The 23,737-nt window shown below is 47.5% G+C and overlaps 1 protein-coding gene across 1 annotated transcript in view; it reads left to right on the forward strand.

Annotated features, from left to right (window-relative positions):
* The first annotated feature begins 234 nt into the window (after positions 1-234).
* The window catches only part of pdgfrb (platelet-derived growth factor receptor, beta polypeptide), a 52,208-nt gene continuing 28,705 nt past the window's right edge, over positions 235-23,737 (forward strand). The window contains exons 1-10 of the mRNA XM_080201268.1: positions 235-336; positions 3,307-3,576; positions 4,353-4,480; positions 7,832-7,991; positions 11,093-11,282; positions 13,081-13,196; positions 14,155-14,278; positions 18,338-18,549; positions 20,562-20,656; positions 23,584-23,716. Coding sequence (XP_080057394.1) covers positions 3,357-3,576; positions 4,353-4,480; positions 7,832-7,991; positions 11,093-11,282; positions 13,081-13,196; positions 14,155-14,278; positions 18,338-18,549; positions 20,562-20,656; positions 23,584-23,716 — 1,378 coding nt within the window. The 5' untranslated portion in view covers positions 235-336; positions 3,307-3,356. The remainder of the gene's footprint in view (positions 337-3,306; positions 3,577-4,352; positions 4,481-7,831; positions 7,992-11,092; positions 11,283-13,080; positions 13,197-14,154; positions 14,279-18,337; positions 18,550-20,561; positions 20,657-23,583; positions 23,717-23,737) is intronic.

A 23,737-nucleotide genomic window follows, 5' to 3' on the forward strand; every position in this document is an offset into this window, starting at 1 on the left:
TTGTTGGTCGAAAGGGAGTCTTTCAGACCGATGTAGCAACAGTTTGTTTTGTGCGTAACGTCTGCCTGTTTATTTTAGGATTCCTGCTTACCTGCTCTCTTGGTGAGTGTTCCGAAAGTCACTTGGAATGGAAAGAGATCATCTTGCAACCTTCTTCCAACATCACTCTGCACTGCTCCGGGGATGGCCACGTGGATTGGAGCTACGACGAAGTTCCCAACGTCCAGCCCGATGGGCGTTCCCTGCACATTTACAACGCGTCGATTCAGCACAACAGAGCGTACAACTGCTCCGGGAATAAAACGGAGACCACGAGCTTCTACGTCTTTGTGGCAGGTCAGATGAATTGGCCCAGTTGGACTGACAAAATCCTCTTCATCTGGGAAGTGGCGATGCCATTTTTTTCACGCAAACCGTGGCGGAACTCACAGGGACATAGGAACAAAAAGAGGCCATTCGGCCCCTCAAACCTGATTGCTATTCCATTGGCTCATGGTTGATTTGTATTTCAATTCCATTTACCTGCCCCGATTCCACATCTCTTTAGATCCTCAACCTAACTAAAATCTCTTGACCTTAGTTTTGAAATTTTCAAATGATCCCCCGATCCCCGCTGCATTTTTGGGAGGGAGAGTTCCAGACTTCCGCTGCCCTTTGTGTGAGGAAGTGTTTCACAATGTCACTCTTGAACGGCTTAGCTCTAATTTTAATTTTATGCCTCATTCATCTGGACTCTGCTCACCAGAGGAAATCAAATCCTTAACCCACTTTAAAGATCTCTGTTAAATCACCCCTCAATCTCCTAAACTCAAAGGAATACATGCCTGGTCTGTGTAAGCTATCCTTGATCATAACTGAGCACATTTTTAGCCCAAGTAGCAGTTGCATTCGGGCTGCCTGCTCTCCAAGGCAGATATATTCTTCCTGAAGTTTGATGTCCAGAATGGAACGCAGTGCAGCGAATTCTCCCCTTCCACTCTCCATGGGAATCGTAGCAGGCGAGGGGCGGATCATGGAAAGGTCCGTTGACCTCGGACGGGATTTTCCGGTTTCGGGGCAAGCGTGCCTGGAAAGTCCTGCCCAGTGACTCCAGATGATGTTGAACCCAAGCTTTCTACAATTGTAACATCACTTGCCCCCTTTCTACTCCAGTTTCCTTCAGATGGAGAGCAGCATTATATTAGCCTCACTGTTTATTTTTTAGTTGTAGTTGTGTTTTTGTGAACATGGATATCCAAATCTCTCAGCTCCTGTACATTCCCAAAGATGTGCCGGGTTAGGTTGATTGGCTATGCTAAACTAACCCTAGTGCCAAGGTAGCAGGGTAAATGCAAGTGGTTACAGGAATAGGGCCTAGGTGGGATTTTGGTCGGTGCAGGCTTGATGGGCCAAATGGCCTCCTTCTGCACTGTAGGGATTCTATCTATTCTATGACTTTCTAAAATGTTGACATTCATGGAATACCATGATTTGCCTTTCTTTGGTCCTCGCACTTGCTCTCATAGAAACTTATAAAATTCTAACAGGGTAGACTCAGTAAGAATGTTCCCAATGGTTGGGGGGGAGGGGGGCCATAGCTTGAGGATAAGGGGGTAAACCTTTTTAGAACTGAGGTGAGGGGTAATTTCTTTACCCAAAGTATGGGGAATGTGTGGCATTCACTACACAGAATGTGGTTGAGCCCAAAACATTGCCTGATTTCAAGAAGACATTAGATATAATTCTTGGGGTTAAGGGATCAAGGGATATGAGGGGGAAGGTGGATCATGATGTTGAATTTGACAATCAGCAGCAGTCTCGAAGGGCCAAGTGACTTACTCCTGCTTCTATGTTTCATCTAATCTTCCAATGTCCCTTCACAGTTTGCTGCTCCCATTCACTCTTTGTCTTCCAACTGGTTGATGCCAATATGAACCATGAAAAGAGGAGGCCATTTGGCCCATCATGCCTGTGCCAGTTCTTTGAAAGAGCTGTCCAATCAATCCATTACCAAACACCACCCCCACCGCACCCCCCCCCCCCCAACCCATACCTACCCCACACTCTTTCCCCATAGCCTGCACATCCCAAAATAACTAATGCCGGGGGTGAATCGCGATGTGTAAGGCTGAATGAAAGTTTCTGGTGGAAGTTCATCAAGCTGGAACATTAACCCTCTGTCCCTTCCCACAGGCGTTGCCTGACACGCTGAGAGAGTTTTGGACATAATCTGTTTTTATTTCACATTTCTGATACCTTGCTGCTTTTGTTTTGGCGATAGACTATTGCCAAATAGATAGACTCGGCCCAACATGGAGGGCCGAAGGGCCTGGACTGCGTTGTAATGTTCTATGTTCTATTGGACTGATGGGTACAGAGCAAAAATGGGGAAATGGAGTCAAGGTTTCAACTGGCGTTGAAATAATGTTCTGGCATGCAAAATAGGAAAAATTTGATGCAAGATGTGTGATGAGTGACACATGGGAGGAGTAGGAAGTTTGGACCTCAAACTTGATTCTGTTGCAGAATCATTGATAGACATTGATTTCTATAATCAATCAACAACTGCGTTATCATTCAATCACCTGATTATCAACACAAGCTACCTTGTATTTCTTCATTGAGTTGTTCCAATATCCTATTGAATGCTGTCACAGGCAAGAGGGACTGAGTGGCCAACGCTACTTTCTAAATTCTCTTGGCTATTCATAATGTTCCTCTGGAGGAGATCACTGGATACGGATTCAGAACAGAAAGCTGGGGTGATTGAATTTTTTGTGTTCCCTATCCCAATTCCAACCCCCACCCCAACTGTTAATACAGCGAACCAACTGGGCATCAACTGTTTGTAGGGGATGTTGTCCACAGTTAAAACTCTGAACCAATGAGCTTTAGATCAGACATTGCATAATCCAAGGCCGGGATGGGGAATCATGTACAATCTTTGAGACCGTTCATTGCACCCAGTAAGGGAAAGGGCAGCATGTTGGCACAGTGGTTAGCACGGCTGCCTCACAGCGCCAGGGACCCGTGCTCAATTCCAGCCTCAGGTCACTGTCTGTGTGGAGTTTGCACGTTCTCCCCATGTCTGTGTGGGTTTCCTCTGGGTGCTCCTGCTTCCTCCCACTCCAAAGATGCGTGGGTTAGGTTGATTTGCCATACTTAATTGACCCCAGTGTCAGGGAGACTAGCTAGGGTAAATATGAAGGGTTATGGGAATAGGACCTGGGTGGGATTTCGATAGGTGCAGACTCGACGGGCTGAATGGCTTCCTTCTGTAGTGTAGGGCTTCTATGATTCTATGAAAATGTCTTATTTCGTTTACAGATCCCAATGTTTGGTTCCTGCCACAAAGCTCGGATGATACAGTCATCATCATGATGGAAAATTCAGTGACTTTCACTATCCCATGTCTGGTGACCAATCCTGACCTCCAAGTCAAGCTGCTCCACGTGGAGACCAACACCCTCATGGAGCTGCCATATGACAATAAGCAAGGCTTTACCGGCAAGTTCAGGGATGGAACCTATGTGTGCAAAGCGACGTTAGATACAGTGGAGCGAGAATCTGACCCTTACATTGTGGAAACGCTTGAAGGTATTCTCTCCCTTGTCAAAGATCGCTTCTGTCCATCTCTGCCTGAGACCACCGTCCTCTCTCAACCATGCTCTTACAACCTCCAGCCTTGACTATTCTTGGCTTTCCTCCTATCTTCAACCTTCTGTAAACCTGAACTCACTCAAATTCCCATGGACTGCGCCCTCAAGAACAACTTCTTCCCTGCTGCTGTCAGAGTTTTGAGTGGACTTACCTTGCATTAAGTTGATCCTTCTCTACACTCTAGCTATGACTGAAACACTACATTCTGCACTCTCTCCTTTCTTTCTCTATGGACAGTATGCTTTGTCTGTTAGTGCGCAAGAAACAATACTTTTCATTGTATACTAATACATGTGACAATCAAATCAAAATCACTCACATCAGGCTCCATTCAGACATTCACTTCTTGTCCAGCTATGCCTCCAAGTTTAAAATTCTCATCCTTCCCAAAACCCTTCATGGCCTCACCCCTCCCTATCCCTCCTCCAGCCCTATCACCTTCTGAGGTCTCTGGTCTCCTCCAATTCGAGCTTCTTGCTCATCCCCAATTTTAGCCACACTGCAATTGGTGATGGCGCCCTAAGCTGCCAGCTCAGGATTTTTATCCCTGAACCTCTCTACCTGACCTCCTTTAAGACATTCATAAAGCCTATGTCAATGGCCAAACTCTCGATCAGCTGTGCTCGTAACCCCCTCACTGTCAACGTTTGCCTGCTAACACTGAAACACGTGTCATTGACAATATAAAGGGCATTACAATTTTCCCTTCACAGCGAGTGGTGACCTCGACATTGAACTTCGAGCTTCAAGAACCATGGTCAAACTGGGAGAGCCTATCAGTGTCACCTGTATAGCAAACACCGAATTGGTGGAATTCAACTGGGCCTACCCGAGGGCAGATGTGAGTTTGCAGAATGTTGAACTGATTTTGTACAGAAGCAGAAAACAGTTTCAGAATTGTTCAAAAATCTTCAGGAAAACTTTTGTGTCTTTCTGCACGAATGGCATGAGTTCGTTGCAACTCATGCCATTCAAATACCCCCAGTACAGGTACAGCACGGGGTTGGATACAGAGTAAAGCTCCCTCTACACTGTCCCCCATCAAACACTCCCAGGACATTAACAGCATAGGGTTAAATACAGAGTAAAGCTCCCTCTACACTGTCCCCCTCAAACAGTCCTAGGACAGCTACAGCATGGGGTTAGATACAGAGTAAAGCTCCCTCTACACTGTCCCCCATCAAACACTCCCAGGACAGGTACAGCACAGGGTTAGATACAGAGTAAAGCTCCCTCTACCCTGTCCCCCATCAAACACTCCCAGGACAGGTACAGCACAGGGTTAGATACAGAGTAAAGCTCCCTCTACACTGTCCCCTCATCAAACACTCCCAGAACAGGTACAGCACAGAGTTAGATACAGAGTAAAGCTCCCTCTACACTGTCCCCTCATCAAACACTCCCAGAACAGGTACAGCACAGGGTTAGATACAGAGTAAAGCTCCCTCTACACTGTCCCCCATCAAACACTCCCAGGACAGGTACAGCACAGGGTTAGATACAGAGTAAAGCTCCCTCTACACTGTCCCCCCATCAAACACTCCCAGAACAGGTACAGCACAGGGTTAGATACAGAGTAAAGCTCCCTCTACACTGTCCCCTCATCAAACACTCCCAGAACAGGTACAGCACAGAGTTAGATACAGAGTAAAGCTCCCTCTACACTGTCCCCCCATCAAACACTCCCAGAACAGGTACAGCACAGGGTTAGATACAGAGTAAAGCTCCCTCTACACTGTCCCCCATCAAACACTCCCAGGACAGGTACAGCACAGGGTTAGATACAGAGTAAAGCTCCCTCTACACTGTCCCCCATCAAACACTCCCAGGACAGGTACAGCACAGAGTTAGATACAGAGTAAAGCTCCCTCTACACTGTCCCCCATCAAACACTCCCAGGACAGGTACAGCACAGAGTTAGATACAGAATAAGGTGCACCTCACTGTTCCATCAGATAGCTCAGAGCAATCATATCAATTGTGGGTGGCACGGTGGCAAAGTGGTTAGTACTGCTGCCTCACAGCGCCAGAGACCCGGGTTCAATTCCAGCCTAATTCTGGCCTTGGGTGACTATGTGGAATTTGCACATTCCCCCTGTGTCTGCGTGGGTTTCTTCTGGTTGCTCCGGTTTCCTCCCACAGCCCAAAGGTATGTAAGTTGGCCATGCTAAATGAGCAGCGATGTGGCAGAGGGAGGACCGTGATAAGATCCTCTTTCGGAGAGTTAGTGAGTTGGGTGGGATGCTACACTGAATGGTTAGCACTGCTGCCTCACAGTGTCAGGGACCCTGTTTCAGTTCCCGGCTTGGGTCACTGTGTGTGTGGAGATTACACGTTCTCCCTGTGTCTGCGTGGGTTTCCTTTGGATGCTCCGGTTTCCTCCCAAGGTGTGCAAGTTAGGTTGATTGGCCACGCTAAATTGCCTCTTAGTGTCAGGGGGGTTAGCAGCATGAATACCTGTTGTTACAGGGATTGTTGTCAGTGCAGGCTCGATGGGCTGAATGGCCTCCTTCTGCATTGTAGGAATTCTATAATTCTATGAATATGGGGAAGATTTACCTTGCTGTTTAAAATAAAGCTGATAGATTTTTAACACCCAGACAAGGGGGCAGACTGGATCATTGTGTAATGTTGCACCTGAAAAACTGTACCTCCAACCACTCAGTGCTCCCCCAGCACTGACCCTCTGATAGTGTGATGCTCTATCAGTACTGTCCCTTTGACACTGCAGCACTCCCTCAGTACTGACCCTCTGACAGTGCAGCACTCCCTCAGTACTGACCCTCTGACAGTGCGGCACTCCCTCAGTACTGACCCTCTGACAGTGCGGCACTCCCTCAGTACTGACCCTCTGACAGTGCAGCGCTCCCTCAGTACTGACCCTCTGACAGTGCGGCACTCCCTCAGTACTGACCCTCTGACAGTGCGGCACTCCCTCAGGACTGAGCCTCTGACAGTGCGGCACTCCCTCAGTACTGACCCTCTGACAGTGCAGCACTCCCTCAGTACTGACCCTCTGACAGTGCAGCACTCCCTCAGTACTGACCCTCTGACAGTGCAGCACTCCCTCAGTACTGACCCTCTGACAGTGCGGCACTCCCTCAGGACTGAGCCTCTGACAGTGCGGCACTCCCTCAGTACTGACCCTCTGACAGTGCAGCACTCCCTCAGTACTGACCCTCTGACAGTGCAGCAATCCCTCAGTACTGACCCTCTGACAGTGCGGCACCCCCTCAGTACTGACCCTCTGACAGTGCGGCACTCCCTCAGTACTGACCCTCTGACAGTGCGGCACTCCCTCAGTACTGACCCTCTGACAGTGCGGCACTCCCTCAGTACTGACCCTCTGACAGTGAGGCACTCCCTCAGTACTGACCCTCTGACAGTGTGGCACTCCCTCAGTACTGATCCTCTGACAGTGCAGCACTCCCTCAGTACTGACCACCTGACAGTGCAGCACTCCCTCAGTACTGACCCTCTGACAGTGCGGCACTCCCTCAGTACTGACCCTCTGACAGTGCGGCACTCCCTCAGTACTGACCCTCTGACAGTGCGGCGCTCCCTCGGTACTGACCCTCTGACAGTGCGGCGCTCCCTCAGTACTGACCCTCTGACAGTGCAGCACTCCCTCAGTACTGACCCTCTGACAGTGCAGCACTCCCTCAGTACTGACCCTCTGACAGTGCAGCACTCCCTCAGTACTGACCCTCTGACAGTGCAGCACTCCCTCAGTATTGACCCTCTGACAGTGCAGCACTCCCTCAGTACTGACCCTCTGACAGTGCAGCACTCCCTCAGCACTGACCCTCTGACAGTGCAGCACTCCCTCAGTACTGACCCTCTGACAGTGCAGCACTCCCTCAGTACTGACCCTCTGACAGTGCAGCACTCCCTCAGTACTGACCCTCTGACAGTGCAGCACTCCCTCAGTACTGACCCTCTGACAGTGCAGCACTCCCTCAGTACTGACCCTCTGACAGTGCGGCACTCCTTCAGTACTGACCCTCTGACAGTGCGGCACTCCCTCAGTACTGAGCCTCTGACAGTGTGGCACTCCCTCAGTTTTGTAAAGGAGCCACACAATATGGTTCTAAAATGAAACAGTCTCACTGCATTTCGTCTCCTGTAAATCATGTTGCCTTGTTGAAATTCTCAGTTACAAAACACGAAAACACATACTCTTTGTGTTTAGGAAGCCCAGATCATTGTGTCGGATCGGGGTTATGAGGTGAACTCAACCCTGCACTTGGAAAATGCCACGCTGGAAGATTCCGGATGGTACAACTGCAGCGTCACAGGATTTTATTCTGAGAATCAGTTTGAGGCGAAAGCTCTGCAAATTACTGTTCTCTGTAAGTAACTTTATAATCGGTGAATGTGGGCAACATCACTCTTACCCTTTCAAGTATGCAGGCTTGGAGATGGTGACCAGAATGTGTGGGAACCATTGTCTGTCCAATAGTGGGTGCGAGCCACAGTGACACTGGCTGTGTTTATCCAGGCTAAGTGGGTATGTCTCTAACTTAGGGAGTTGTGGGTTCGTGTCCTGTTCTGGAGAGATACCTGAGCACGAAACTGAGGCTAATGATCCCAGTGTGGTGCTGTGAGAAGCCCTGCACCATCCCATTGATTGGATGAGATGTTAAACTGAGGCATCTGAGATAGTGTTAAATCTCATGTGGCATTATTTTGGAGGATCAGAGAAGTCCATCTGGTGCCCCGAGGTCTTGGGACCAGTATCCATCCCTCAAGCGCAACATTGAAGCAAATTATCTGGTAATTATTTCGTTGCTGGATGGAATGCTTGCTATATGTGAATTAGATTCAACATTTCTGATGTTATAGCAGTGGCTACACTTTCAGACTATTTTATTGTCTGTTTCATACTTTGGGATGTCCTGGGGCTGTGAAAGGTGCTACGGAAATGTAAGTTTGTCTTTTCTTTCCCGCTTATTTTTTCTTTCCCCTTTTCCTTGTGTGTCTCACTTCTTCTGCTTGTCTTCCTCTCGCTTTAGAGGAACAATTTGCGCAGTGTTTAACGTTTAATCTGATTTGCCTGTTGTGCAGAGTGTACTAATAAATCCATCTGACTGAACAGGATCATTGTGGTTCAATTGACTTGGTCCTACGTGGGCAGCAGGATGGCACAGTGGTTAGCACTACTGCCAGGGACCTGGTTTCACTCCCTGCCTGGGGTCACCATCTGTGTGGAGTTTGCACATTCTCCCCGTGTCTGCGTGGGTTTCTTCCAGGTGCTCCAGTTTCCTCCCACAGTCCAAAGATGTGCGGGTTAGGTGGATTGACCATAATAAATTGACCCTAGTGTTAGGGGGATTAACAGGGTAAGTATGTGGGGGTTATTGGGGACAGGGCCTGGGTAGGATTGTTGTCTGTGTAGGCTTGAAGAGCTGAATGACCTCCCCCTGCACTGTAGGGATTCTATGATATCAGCTGATTAAAGCTGCCTGAATCCCTCTCCTGTGAGCCAGTTGGTGAAGGAAGAAACCAAAGCTAATCGTTACTTGGAACATATTTAATCACAGTGTGAATCATTCCAGGAATATACTTTCTATCCCAGCTCACAACATGGGCCAGTCAGTATCTCTTTATATGTGCTCAAGTAACTATCTAATCAATGCCCTCCCCAGTGTATACTTCAGTTGATACAAGTAATTTTATGGGGACCTGAGCCTTCCTATTTATCACACTGTGATCTGGGGCTTCCACCAGGAGGTAATTGTGTTTTTTATTCATTCATGAGATATGGGCGTTTCCGGCTAGGTCAACATTTGTTGCCCTTAATTGCCATCAAGAAGATGATAGTTGGCCATCTTCTTGACAGTTGCAGTCCATGTGATTAGGTACATACCTACGGTGCTGTTCGGGAAGGAGTTCCAGGATTTTGACCCAGTGACAGTGAAGGAACGGTGATATATTTCCAAGTGGTATACGGCTGGGAGGGGAACTTGCAGTTGGTAGTGTTCCCAGGTATCTGCTGCCCTTGTCCTTCTAGGTGGTGGAGGTCATGGATTTGGAAAGTGCTGCCTAGGGAATCTTGTAGATAATACGCACAGCCGCCATTGTGTGTCAATAGTGGAGGGAATGAATGTTGAGAATGGTAGATGCAGTACCAATCAAAAGGGCTGCTTTGTCCTGGATGGTGTCAAGTTTTCTGAGTGTTGTTGGAGTTGCACTCATGCAGGCAAATGGGGAGTACTCCATCACACTTTTGACTTGAGTCTCGTAAATGGTCGACAGGCTTTGTGGAGTCAGAAGTGAGTTACTTGCCACAGAACTCCCATCCTCTGATCTGCTTTTATAGCCTCAGCATTTATACGGCTGGTTCAGTTCAGTTTCTGGTCAATGGTAACTCCCCAGGATGTTGATAGTGGAGATTCAGCAATGGTAATACTGTTGAATGTCAACGATCAATAGTTGGAGCCTTTCTTGTTGGGGATGGTTATTGCCTGGCACTTGTGTGGTACGAATGTATCTCTCTACTTGTTAGCCCAAGCCTGAATATTGTCCATAACTTTCTGCATTTGGACAGGGACTACTTCAGTACCTGATGTTTTGAAAATAATACCAAATATTATGCAGTCATCAGTGAAAAATCCCACTTCTGACCTAATGATGGAGGGAAGGTCATTGATGAAGCAGTTGAAGATGGTTGGGCTTTGGACAGCTCCCTGAGGAACTCCTACAGTGATGTCCTGGAGCTGAGATGTATGACCTCCAAGCACCACCACCACAGTAAATGGGCCAAGAGACCATGCAGATTTAATCTGTAGGAATTTATGAATAGAATGAGAAGATAGTTTAGATCATTCGAGATTGGATAGGGTTGCGGTGTCAAGTGATCTTTCTTTCTTCTTAGAGTGACATCCTTTGCATGTTCCTGACTGGTGCCTCTTTATATTGGACGCCAGTGAACTATGAATGCGCCCCCCCACCCCAAACCCCTCAGGCCACCCCCGTGACCCTCCAGCCACCCTCCCCCCATACAAAACCAGATCAATGATACCCTAAAGCGGCAGTTATGTGGAGAGATTGGAGAAGTTCAGTGTTGTCCTCAAAGCAGAAAAGGTTCGGACGAGATTTAATCGAGATGTTCAAAATTGCTCAGATAGAGCAGATTAGGGGAAACTGTTTTCAGAGAGGAGGATTGGTAAGCAGGAAACACAAACTTAAAATAGTTGACAAGAGAGCCAGATGGGAATTTTTATTTTAATCTCAACAAATTGTAACCTGGAAGAGGCTACCTGGAAGAAGACTTTCGAAGAGAACTGGATAAGTACTTGAGCAGATACATTTTGCAGGGCTACAGGGTGTTAAAGGACGGGGCGGGTGGAGTGTTGTGGGATAATTGGATTGCTCTTTTAAAGCAATGGAACAGACACAATGGGCTGAGTGGCCTCTTTCCCTGATGTAACGCTCTGTGATGCCTTTACAGCGAATGGTCTTGTTCAGCTCGAAACAAATCTGAGAGACACGGAGTACGCGGAACTGTCAGAGGTGAAAATGTTTGTGGTTAACATAACGGCATACCCAACCCCGACTGTCCAATGGCTGAAGAACAATGTGCCATTTAACGAAAGATCCAATCAAGTGACGTTTAGCAACAAAACCCTGGGAGAAAACAGGTTAGTGTCTGTGAGATAATCATTGGTGAAATCAATGGTGAATTCAGGAGCAAATATTATTACCCAGAGAGTGAGGAGAATGTGGAATCGGCTCCGTCGAGAGTAATTTAAGATGAATAGCCCACCGTAAATACACACAAGAGGAAACTCGATCAACACATTAGGGGGAAAGGATTGCAGGCCAATGGGAAAGAGTGAAGGAGGGAAAATCTCTTTCAATGAGCAGCCATGGGTATTTTGGGCCGAATGGCCTCCTACTGAGTTGTAAGATTCCACAAAATGAGAGTTCTCTCCACCCAAAGGCTGAGGGGGTAGGGCCCAATTGGAGCTTTTTAAAACCGAGTTCAACAGAGGTGGGTAAAGTGACAAGTAATTCATTGGTGGGAGGGAGCTGTCAGCAAACAGAATTCAATCCACTGATGGTTACACACCCACCCCATTCACACCCCCACTGAAATCAACAGAGGGTGACAACAGGTGAGGTGGGAATGGTGAGTGATGGGGGGGGGGGTGCAGGGGGGGCTGCTGAATGGAGACTGAGTGTGGGGGGGGTTGCTGAATGGAGAGTGACAGTGGTGGGGGGGTGAATGCAGGGTGACAGTAGGGGGGGTGAATGTAGAGTGACAGTGGGGGGTGAATGTAGAGTGACAGTAGGGGGGGGGTGAATGTAGAGTGACAGTGGGAGGGTGAATGCAGAGTGACAGTGGGGGGGGTGAATGTAGCGTGACAGTAGGGGGGGTGAATGTAGAGTGACAGTGGGGGGTGAATGTAGAGTGACAGTGGGGGGTGAATGGAGAGTGACAGTGGTGGGGGGTGAATGTAGAGTGACAGTGGGGGGTGAATGTAGAGTGACAGTGGGGGGTGAATGGAGAGTGACAGTGGGGGGGGGGTGGTGAATGCAGGGTGACAGTAGGGGGGGTGAATGTAGAGTGACAGTGGGAGGGTGAATGTAGAGTGACGGTAGGGGGGGGGTGAATGTAGAGTGACAGTAGGGGGGGGTGAATGTAGAGTGACAGTGGGAGGGTGAATGCAGAGTGACAGTGGGGGGGTGAATGTAGAGTGACAGTGGGGGGTGAATGTAGAGTGACAGTGGGGGGTGAGTGTAGAGTGACAGTGGGGGGTGAATGGAGAGTGACAGTGGGGGGGGGGTGAATGGAGAGTGACAGTGGGGGGGGTGAATGGAGAGTGACAGTGGGAGGGTGAATGCAGAGTGACAGTGGGAGGGTGAATGTAGAGTGACAGTAGGGGGGGTGAATGGAGAGTGACAGTGGGGTGGGGGGTGAATGGAGAGTGACAGTGGGGGGGGTGAATGGAGAGTGACAGTGGGGTGGGGGGTGAATGGAGAGTGACAGTGGAGGGGTGGGTGAATGGAGAGTGATAGGGAGGGGGGTGAATGGAGAGTGACAGTGGGAGGGTGAATGTAGAGTGACAGTGGGGGGTGGGTGAATGGAGAGTGATAGGGAGGGGGGTGAATGGAGAGTGACAGTGGGAGGGTGAATGTAGAGTGACAGTGGGGGGGTGGTGAATGGAGAGTGATAGGGAGGGGGGTGAATGGAGAGTGATAGGGAGGGGGGTGAATGGAGAGTGACAGTGAGGGGGGAAGGGGTAAATGCAGAGTGACAGGGGGTTTCCCATCTGGGAATATCTCCATTGTGTGAAGATGTTTCTGAGGAATAGAACATGACAATATCAAACACCAAATACTGCCTTTCACCTGAATTACAATATCCTCGTATTCTCCAATGTGTCTCCACACACTGACCTGTATCATTCTCTCCCCTTTCCCCTCTATCTCCAGGTATCAGTGCATACTCAATCTCATCCGTGTGAAAGAGGAAGACTTTGGGAATTACAGTATTCATGTTTGGAATGCTGACAGTAAAAAGGAGTTGACCTTCACTTTAAGAGTAAATGGTGAGAATTTCACTGAGCTTCCTTGCTGGGCAGAATCCCTCACTTTCGGGGTATAGTGCCTCTCCCAGGTAGATATTAAAGATCCCATGGTATTATTGTGAAGAAGAAAACGGGGACTTTTTCCTTTATATCCTGGCCAAAGTGGCACAGTGGTTAGCACTGCTGCCTCACAGCACCAGGGACTCGGGTTCAATTCCGGCCTTGGGCGACTGTCTGTCTGGAGTTTGCACATTCTCCCCGTGTCTGCGTGAGATTCCTCCGGGTGCTCCAGTTGCCTCCCTCAGTCCAAAGATGTGTGGGTTGGTTATGCTAAATGAACAGGGATGGGGTGGGGGTGGGGAAGGACCAGGGTAAAATGCTCTTTCGGTGGTTGGCGCAGACTTGATGAGCTGCTGGGACATTGTGGGACTGAAAGCTCTTACTGCCACCCAATGGCGGGCCACCTCCGCCACTACGAAACATGCCATGGGGGGTGGGGTGGAAAATCCCGCCCAGGGAGTGGAACTAGCTAAAATTCTCTTGCAGAGAACTAGCATGGATTTGACAGGCCGAATGGCCTCCTTCTGTACTCTAACCATTCGATGATTCTGTTTACAATTTTTAACTAACTCGTCCCTCGGACCTCCAAACTTTGGAATTTCGCTCCTTCCTCAGTCTCCTCTTCAAGCCTGAACTCTTCCCTTCCTTCATCCTGTCCTCCAAGCTCCTCCCTTCTCTTAGTCTTCCAATCAATTCTACAATCAAAGGCTTTATTAAAAAAACAAGACTTTGTCTGTTGACTTAACTGATCATTACTCCTACTCTTGTCTGCTCTTTGGGGCTTAAAGCAAGACTTCTGTTTCTGAGTTTACGCTGAATATAAAAGAGCCCAGAGGAACAGATTGTGAGAGTTGAAGAGAATGAATGGGTTTTGATAGCCACGGTACATTATCCCTATTGTCTCTTCTTTAACATATAGTGCCAGCTAGAATCCTGGACCTCCATGACTTTCTTCAACCCAGTGGTATGCAGACTGTGACCTGTGTTACTGAAGGATCGCCATTGCCTGAAGTTACCTGGTATACATGCTATGACCTCAAAAGGTAATCCAGTTCTGAAATGCCTATGATATCTGTTCTTCATGTATCTGCCTAGAAAGACAAGTGCAAACGATGCAATGGGAATACCCGAGTTCCCCTCTAAGTAACACACTGTCCTGACTGGGATGTACATCAACAGTTGTTTTAGATCATTGGGTCAAAATTCTGAAACTCCCTCCCTTAGTAGCACTTTTGCCCCATAAACAAGTGGGAGGCTCATCATCACCATTTTGGGTAGCAGCTATGAATGGGCAATAATTCATAGAGCCATAGAGTTTTACAGCACAGAAAGAGGCCATTTGGCCCATCATGCCTGTGCCCGCCATCAAACACTTATTTATCCTACTCCCATTTTCCAGCACTTGGTACGTAGACTGTGGTGTTTCAAGTGCTCATATATATGCTTCTTAGATGTTGTGAAGATTCCTGCCTCTATCAATCTTTCTTTGTTTTTACAGTACAAAAGGAGGCCATTCTGCCCATCGAGTCTGCACAGACTCTCCAACAGAGCATTTTACCCAGGCCCACCCCTCAACCCTATCCCTATAACCCCATATATTTACCCATATAATTCTACTGACCGACATATTTTTAGACACTAAGGGGCAATTTAACATGACCAATCAGTCTAACCTACAAATCTTTGGAATGTGAGAGGAAACCGGAGCACCCGAAGGAAACCCATGCAGATGTGGGGAGAATGTGCAGACTCCACACAGACAGTCACCCAAGGCCGAAATTGAACCCGGATCCCTGGAGCTGTGAGGCAGCAGTGCTAACCACTGTGCTAACCATGGTGCCACACTGTGCCACTGTGCACTTTCAGGCAGTGAGTTCCAGGTTCCCACCAGCCTCAAATCCCCTCAAAATCTCCTGGTCCTTACCTTAAGTCTGTACCCCTGGTTGTTAACTCCATTACTGAGGGGAATAGTTTTGCCCTATCTACCCCGTCTATAAGATCTATTGTTGATCTTGCTGGTGATGTCCATTCATCCGGTCAATGAATTTAAGGACCCGCTGTACCCGTGCCCTTGTGGGTTGTCGGACATTGAAAGATGGTCCTAAAGAATATGACTGCTCGACAGGGTGTGTAGGATGTGGTGAAGGAACAAACAAGAGAAAAAACCATACTTGACCGCATCCTTATCAATCTGCCAGCTGCAGATGCATCTATCCATGACAGTATCGGTAAGAGTGACCAGTGCACAGTCCCACCTTCACATTGAGAATAATCTCTATCGCGCTGTGTGGCACCATCACCGTGCTAAATGGGACAGACTTCGAACCGATCTAGCAACTCAAGACTGGGCATCCATGAGGCGCTGTGGGCCATCAACAGCGGCGGAACTGTACTCCAGCACAATCTGTAACCTCATGGCCCAGCATATCCCCCACTCAACCATTACCATCAAGCCAGGTGATCAACCCCGGTTCAGAGTGCAGGTGGGCATGTCAGGAGCAACACCAGGCACACCTAAAAATGAGGTGTCAACCTGGTGAAGGTACCAACAGGACTACTTGAGTGCCAAACAGCATAAACAGCACGTGATAGACAGAGCTAAACGACAACCAGTGAATCAGATCTTAGCTCTGCAGTTCTGCCACATCCAGTCATGAATGGTGGTGGACAATTAAACAACTCAATGGAATAAGAGGCTCCACAGATATCCTCATCCCAGATGATGGAGGGGCCCAGCACATCAGTGTAAAGGATAAGGCTGAAATATTCACAGCAATCTTCAACCAGAAGTGCAGAGTGGATGATCCATCTTGGCCCCCTCCAGTGGTCCCCACCATCTCAGATGCCAGTCCCCAGCTAATTAGATTCACTCCACGTGATATCAAGACATGGTTGGAAAGACTTGTGCTCCAGAACTTGCTGCTTCTCTAGACAAGCTCTTCCAGTACAGTTACAGCACTGGCATCAACCCAACAATGTGGGAAATTGCCCAGGTATGTCCTGTACAGAAAAAGCAGGACAAATCCAACCCGGCTAATTACTGCTCCATCAGTCTACTCTCGATCATCAGTAAAATGATAGAAGGGAGGGTCACCGACAGGGTTATCAAGCAGCACCTGCTCAGCAATAACCTGCTCAGTGATGCCCAGGTTGGGTTTCACCTGGGTCACTCAGCTCCTGACTTCATTACAGCCTTGGTTCAAACATAAGACAAAAGAACTGAATTGTGGAGGTGAGATGAGAGGGACGGCTCTTAACATCAAGCTACATTTGACCAAGTGTGGCATCAAGGAGCTTTGGTGAAAATGGAATTGTTGAGTATCAGGGGGCAAACACTCTGCTGGTTGGAGTTATACCTGATACATAGGAGGATGGTTGTGCTTGTGGAGGGTCAGTCATCTCAGCTTCAGGGCGTCACTGCAGGAGGCCCTCAGGGTAGTGTCCCAGGTCCAACTATCTTCAGCTGCTTCATTCAATGACCTTCCCTCCATTATGAGGTGGGGATGTTCATTAATGATCGCACAATGTTCAGTACCATTTGCGATTGCTCAGATACTGAAGCAGTCCATGTTCAAATGCAACAAGATCTGGACAATATCCAGGCTTGGGCTGACAAGTGGCAAGTAACATTTGCTCCACACAAATGCCAGGCAATAAGCATCAACAATAAGAGACACTCTAACCACCACCCCTTGCCATTCAATGGTGTAACCATCACTGAATCCCCCATTGTCAACATCCTTGGGATTACCATTGACCAGGAACTCAACTGGACTCACCACATAAACATAGTGGCTGCAAGAGCAGGAATACCGTGGCGAATAACTCACCTCCTGACTCCCCAAAGCCATCCACCATCTACAAGGCAAAATTCAGGACTGTGCAGCTCCAACAACACTCAAGAACCTTGACACTCAAGAACCTGCTTCGGTTCTGCCCCCTCAATCGCGGAGATGCCCGCAGAAATGCGCAAGGATATTTTGGCCTTGGAGGGAGTGCAGAGGAGGTTTACTAGGCTGATACCGGAGTTGAGGGGGTTGAGCTATGAGGAGAGGCTGAGTAAACTAGGCTTGTACTCGTTAGAGTTTAGAAGAATGAGGGGAGATCTCATTGAGACGTATAAGATGATGAATGGGATGGATAGGATAGAGGTGGAGAGACTCTTCCCGCTCAAAAAAGACAGTAGGACTAGGGGGCACAGCCTCAAGATAAAGGGGGGCCGGTTTAGAACGGAGTTGAGGAGGAACTTCTTCACTCAAAGGGTGGTGAATCTCTGGAATTCTCTGCCCGTTGAAGTGGTGGAGGCTACCTCGCTAAATATTTTTAAGAAGCGGGTTGATGGGTTTTTGATAAGAGAGGGGATTAAGGGTTATGGGGAGAGGGCGGGAAAGTGGAACTGAGCCACGACAGATCAGCCATGATCTTATTGAATGGCGGGGCAGGCTCGAAGGGCTAGATGGCCTACTCCTGCTCCTATTTCTTATGTTCTTATGTTCTTAAAACAGATGCCCGGCTTAGGTCCCTGTTTGCGTGGAGTCTGCACATTCTCCCCATGTCTGTATAGGTTTCCTCCAGGTGTTCTGGTTTCCTCCCACAGTCTAAAGAACGTGCTGGTTGGATGCATCGGCTGTGCTAAATTCTCCTTCAGTGTACCCGAACAGGCGCTGGAGCATGGCCACTAGGGGATATTCACAGTAACTTCATTGAAGTGTTAACGTAAGCCTTACTTGTGACTCTGGGGCAGTACGGTGGCACAGTGGTTAGCACTGCTTCCTCAGAGTACCAGGGACCTGCGGTCGATTCCTGGCTTGAGTCACTGTCTATGTGGAATTTGCACATTCTCCCCGTGCCTGCGTGGGTTTCCTCCGGGTGCTTCGGTTTCCTCCCACGCTCTGAAAGAGCTGCTGATTAGATGCATTGACCCAAACAGGCGCCGGAGTGTGGCTTCTAGGGGAATTTCACAGTTATTTCATTGCAGTGTTAATGTAAATCTTAATTGTGACTAATAAATAAATGAAATAAATATATAATAAATAAACTTAAAACTTAACTCCCCATCTTCAGTTGTCACTTTCTCATGGAATCTGATTGACTTATTCCAGGTGCAACAACAGGTTGGGGAAATGGACTCCGCTGAAAATCAACTCGAGCAGTATCCGAGTGGAGAAACGGATCTCTGAGCTGCCGGAAAATCGAGTCTTCCACGTCGAGAGTGTCCTCACCCAGGAGAGTGCCAGGGAAGCTGCCGCGGTACGCTGCTCTGCCACCAACGGCTTTGGAACCGTCAACCGGGAGATCAAGCTCATTTCTCACGGTGAGTATCATGGTCCAGGCAGGGAGAAGGGAGATAGCTCCGACTGGGGAGGAGAGAGACAGGAACAGTGCAGGGAGATGGCTGAATCCATGTCCTTTAGGGAAGGAAATCTGCCATCCTTACCCAGCCTGGCCTACATGTGACTCCGGAGTCACAAAAATGTGGTTGACTCTCAACTCGGGCAACTAGTGATGGACAATAAATGCTGGGCAGTCAGCGACGCCCATGTCCCACGAATGAATGAAAAAAAGAAAGGTGGTGGTTCAGATCCCTTCACTAGGAAGCTGGAACATCAAGGTCTTAAAGTTATATTATGAAACACGCAGAATAACTGCATTCCGTCCTGGGCATCGTAGTTCAGGGAGGATGTGCTATCCTCAGAGAGGGTGCAGCACACTTATTCCCGAGCTATAAGGGTTGACATTTGAGAACAGGTTGCAGGGTGATTCATTGGAACCATGGAGTGTTCAGTTTTTGTTTTAATCTTTCCCATGTGAAAGTGTCTGGCCTCCATATGCCAACTGATGCCATCAGCCCAATTGACATCATGGGGTAGGGGCTTGGGAATCTCAGGCATGGACCCATATCCAGAAAGTCTGGATGGTAACGTTCCTGAGAATGAGCATTCACTCAAGACATTGCCTGGGACTATGGCCTTTGGCTTAACATAAGGATATCTTTACAACTTCCATTCCCAATTGGTGTGATCCCAGTGCAGTGACACTGTGCATAAATAATGTTATGATGCACAATCGATCTTCATTATTTGGACTAGCTGTGGACTCTCTCATCCAAGCGATCTTTCCACTTTAAGGTTCCCAATTATTTTTTCTGTGTGTGGCTGTATTGGGTTAGATCAGTGCCCGTGCCCTGTTTGATACAGAACTGCAATAGGTGATGTGAATCAGCAGAAAAGCAGACAGAAAATAATCTGGAGTGTGTACCCTTACAGCGGTTCAACAATTAGGGTGTTCAGGCAGAGCAGGAGTTAACATGGGACTGAGCAACAGTACTGCCAAGGTATAATGTAGAGTCACATAATGGTACACTGTGTGGGGTAGATTTTGGGAGCGGTCAGCATGGAGACAGCACCCATGCATGTCTGTACCTTGGAGATGTTTATAGTTACCAATAAATGGTTTACGTCCAACTGTACAATCCTTCAGGACCTTTAGTGAACCTTACAATAGTTATCACTCATGCCTCTAAACCAGGTGGTTGTGGGTTCAAGTGTTGCTCTAGAAATTTGAGTGTCTGTGCCCCAGTGCCATACAGAGGGGACTGCTGCACTTTCTTTCCAATGAACTGAAGTTTATTGATTAGTGTCACGAGTAGGCTAACATTAACACTGCAATGAAGGTACTGTGGAAATTTCCCAGTTGCCAGACTCTGGCTCCTGTTCGGGTGCGCTGAGGGAGAATTTAGCATGGCTAATGCACCCTAACCAGCATGTCTTTTAAACTGTGGGAGGAAACCGGAGCACCGGGAGGAAACCCACGCAGACACGGGGAGAACGTGCGGACTCCGCACAGACAGTGACCCAAGCTGGGAATCGAATCTGGCTCCCTAGCGCTGTGAGGCAGCGGTGCTAACCACTGTGCTTCTTCAAGGAATTAAACTAAGGCCCTGCCTTACCGTCTTAGGTGAATGTAAGAGATCCCAAAGACACTAGTTGAAAAAGAATAGAGAAGTTCTCTCTAGTGTCCTAGGGCCAATATTTATCGCTCATCAACGTCACACAGATATCACATTGCTATTTGTGGGATCTTGCTGTGTGCCATATTTCTGACATTACAATGACAAAAAAGTACTTCATTGGCTATAAATCATTTCAGGATGGCCAACGTTTGGGAATGGTGCTATGGAAATGCAAGTTGTCTTGGTCTGATACAAAGCCAGTCATTCTCGCACTGCTGCACACTGTTCAGAGCCTTTGTTGGTTTATTATAATATTTAAATGCATTTCTTCAGCCTGTAACCGTTCACCTTTTCCCATTTTTCTCCTCCTTCAGGTATGCGCTCACAGCTGGTAACCGTAGCTACCATCCTGGTTTTGTTGGTGATCATAATCATCTCGTTAGTGGTCCTGGTTGTAGTTTGGCGGAAGGTAAGAGACTAATACCAGGGATCAATCTTACTGAGACCTGATGATGGCAGAGTTATCATAATCCTCAGCACACTGTGACCTCTGACCTTCAGTTCTTCTTTCCACCTTCCATCACTCTTTCTCACACCCCAGCACTGCTTTTCCGTCTCTTTTTTCTCTCTGTCTTTGTATCTCTCTGTCTTTGTTTCTCTCTGTTTCTCTCTGTCTTTGTATCTTTCTCTCTCCATCTCCCGCTCTCCAATTTATTTGTCACTAATCTTCAATGCTCCTCCTGCCAACCAGACATAGTCCACAAGAGCTTTAAAGGGTCTAGTGGCCATTTCCCTGAAGCATATCATAGTAATGTGTGATATTATCACTCACAGGATCAGAACACCACATGACCCAACCCACCATGACACCTCCTTTTCACCCCCTCCACTCCCACTATTGCTCACTGTGCCAGTACAGCGCCTCCCATTGGATTATTGCTCACTGCGCTAGTACAGCACCTCCCATACAAATGAACATGTACATTAGGGAAAGGAGTAGGCCATGTAGTCTTTCAAGCCTGTTCTGTCATTGATAAGATCATGGCTGATTTTATTATGGCTCCTACTTCCCTGTCTACCCTTACACCCTGTGATTCCTTGACTTCTTAGTCAAGAATCTATCTAACTCGACCATAGAACCATAGAACCATAGAACCATAGAAAGTTACAGCTCAGAAACAGACCTTTTGGCCCTTCTTGTCTGTGCTGAACCATTTTTTGCCTAGTCCCACTGACCTGCACTTGGACCATATCCCCCCACACCCCTCTCATCCATGAACCCATCCAAGTTTTTCTTAAATGTTAAAAGTGACCCCGCATTTACCACTTTATCCGGCAGCTCATTCCACACTCCCACCACTCTCTGCGTGAAGAATCCCTCCCTAATATTTCCTTTAAACTTTTTTCCTTTCACCCTTAACCCATGCCCTCTGGTTTTTTCTCCCCTCTAACCTCAGTGGAAAAAGTCTGCTTGCATTCACTCTATCTATACCCATCAAAATCTTATACACCTCTATCAAATCTTCCCTCATTCTTCTACGCTCCAGGGAATAAAATCCTAACCTATTCAATCTCTCTCTGTAACTCAGCTTCTCAAGTCCCAGCAACATCCTTGTGAACCTTCTCTGCACTCTTTCAACCTTATTTACATCCTTCCTGTAACTAGGTGACCAAAACTGTACACAATACTCTAAATTTGGCCTCACCAATGCCTTTTATAACCTTACCATAACACTCCAACTTTTATACTCGATACTCCAATTTACAAAGACCTTAAACATATGGAATGAACCAGCCTCCATTGCTCCCTGTGGACAATTCCACAGTCTAATGATTCCCTGAGAGAAAATATTTCTCCCCATCTCCCTCTTAAATGGGAGACCCCTTATTTTTAAACCATGACCCTTCATTCCAGTCTCTCCCACAAGGGGAAACATACTTTCAGCAGCCATGCTGCCAAGGTGCCTCTGGATCTTGTATGTTTCAATAAGTTCACCTCTCAATCTTCTAAACTCCATTGGATACAGGCCCAACCTGTCCAACTTTTCCTCATTAGATAATCCAGAACCTTCTCTAAACTGCTTCTAATGTAATTATATCCTTTATTGAATAGGAGATCAGTACTGTACACAGTGTTTCAGATATTGTCTCACCAATACTCTGTACAACTAAAGTATAACCTCCCTACTTTTATATTCCATTCCCCCTCTGTAATGTAGAGTTCTGGGATCTCTCTCCATTTAATTTTTCTGCTCTTCCTGCCAAACTGGACAAGTTCACACTTTACCACACTGCACTCCATCTACCAATTTGGTTTCCATTCAGTTAGCCTATTTGTGTCCCTTTGAGACTCCTTATGTCCTCTTCACAACTTACTCCCCAACCTATCATTGTGTGGAGATGCCAGTGTTGGACTGGGATGGGTGTAGTAAGAAGTCCCACAACACCAGGTTAAAGTCCAACAAGTTCACTTGAAAATCACGAGCTTTTGGAGCACTGCTCCTTCATCCACCCTCCACTCACCTGATGAAGGAGCAGTGCTCCAAAAGCTCATGATTACTGTACCTATCATTATGTCATTAGCAAATTTAGGGACCATCCAAGTTGTCGATACAGATTGAAATAGTTGAAGATCCAGCACTGATCTCAGTGGCACTCCATTGGCAACAATTTATCAAATCAAAAAATGACCCATTTATTCCTACTCGTATACCACTATGCCAATACAGTGCCACCCACTGGTATTTTTGAGTCCCCCACTGGTATGATTGCTAACAATGCCAGCACAGTGCCTCCTAATGGTACTATCGAGAATAGGTAGAATGTGGACTTAAGGCCACAATCAATTCTGCCATGATCTTGAATAGCAGAGGTAGCTCGAGGGGCTGAATGGCCCACTCCTGCCCCTGATCTATATACCGACAACAATCCCACCCTGGCCCATTCCCATAACCCACATTGACTGGATGGGCTCATCCCAAGTCTGGAAAATCCCGCCCGAGGTCAATGGACCTTTTCATGATCCACATCTGCCTGCTATGATTCCCGTGGCAGGCGGAATGGGAAAATTCTACAGCATGTCCTTTGACGGGGCAAACAAACCTTTCAGTTAGGCCATTCAGGGGAAGCACTCTGATGATGGAAATTTGAAACTCCTCCCAACCACCAAAAAGCTGTTGATGCTGGGGGTTGAAATTTTCAAAACGGTGGTTGATGTACTTTTGTTTAGTAAGGGTACAAAGGTAAGGCTACACTGCAAAAGAGGGAAAATGGAGTTAAGTTATAGATCAGCCACGGTCTAATTGAATGTTGGAGTAGGCTCCAGGAACTGAATGGTCTCTATCCCTGGGTTTACTTAGCCCCTTTATCCTCTGTATATTTATCTGTTTTATGCAGAAGCCTCGCTATGAAATCCGTTGGAAGGTCATTGAGTCCATCAGCTCGGACGGACATGAATACATTTACGTTGACCCAATGCAGCTTCCCTACGATTCAAGCTGGGAATTCCCCAGAAGCCAGCTGTCTCTGGGTATGTGATCCATCCAAAAAA

Source organism: Carcharhinus amblyrhynchos, chromosome 13, assembly GCF_965287045.1.
Source record: "Carcharhinus amblyrhynchos chromosome 13, sCarAmb.v2.hapA, whole genome shotgun sequence".
Classification (NCBI taxonomy): domain Eukaryota; kingdom Metazoa; phylum Chordata; class Chondrichthyes; order Carcharhiniformes; family Carcharhinidae; genus Carcharhinus; species Carcharhinus amblyrhynchos.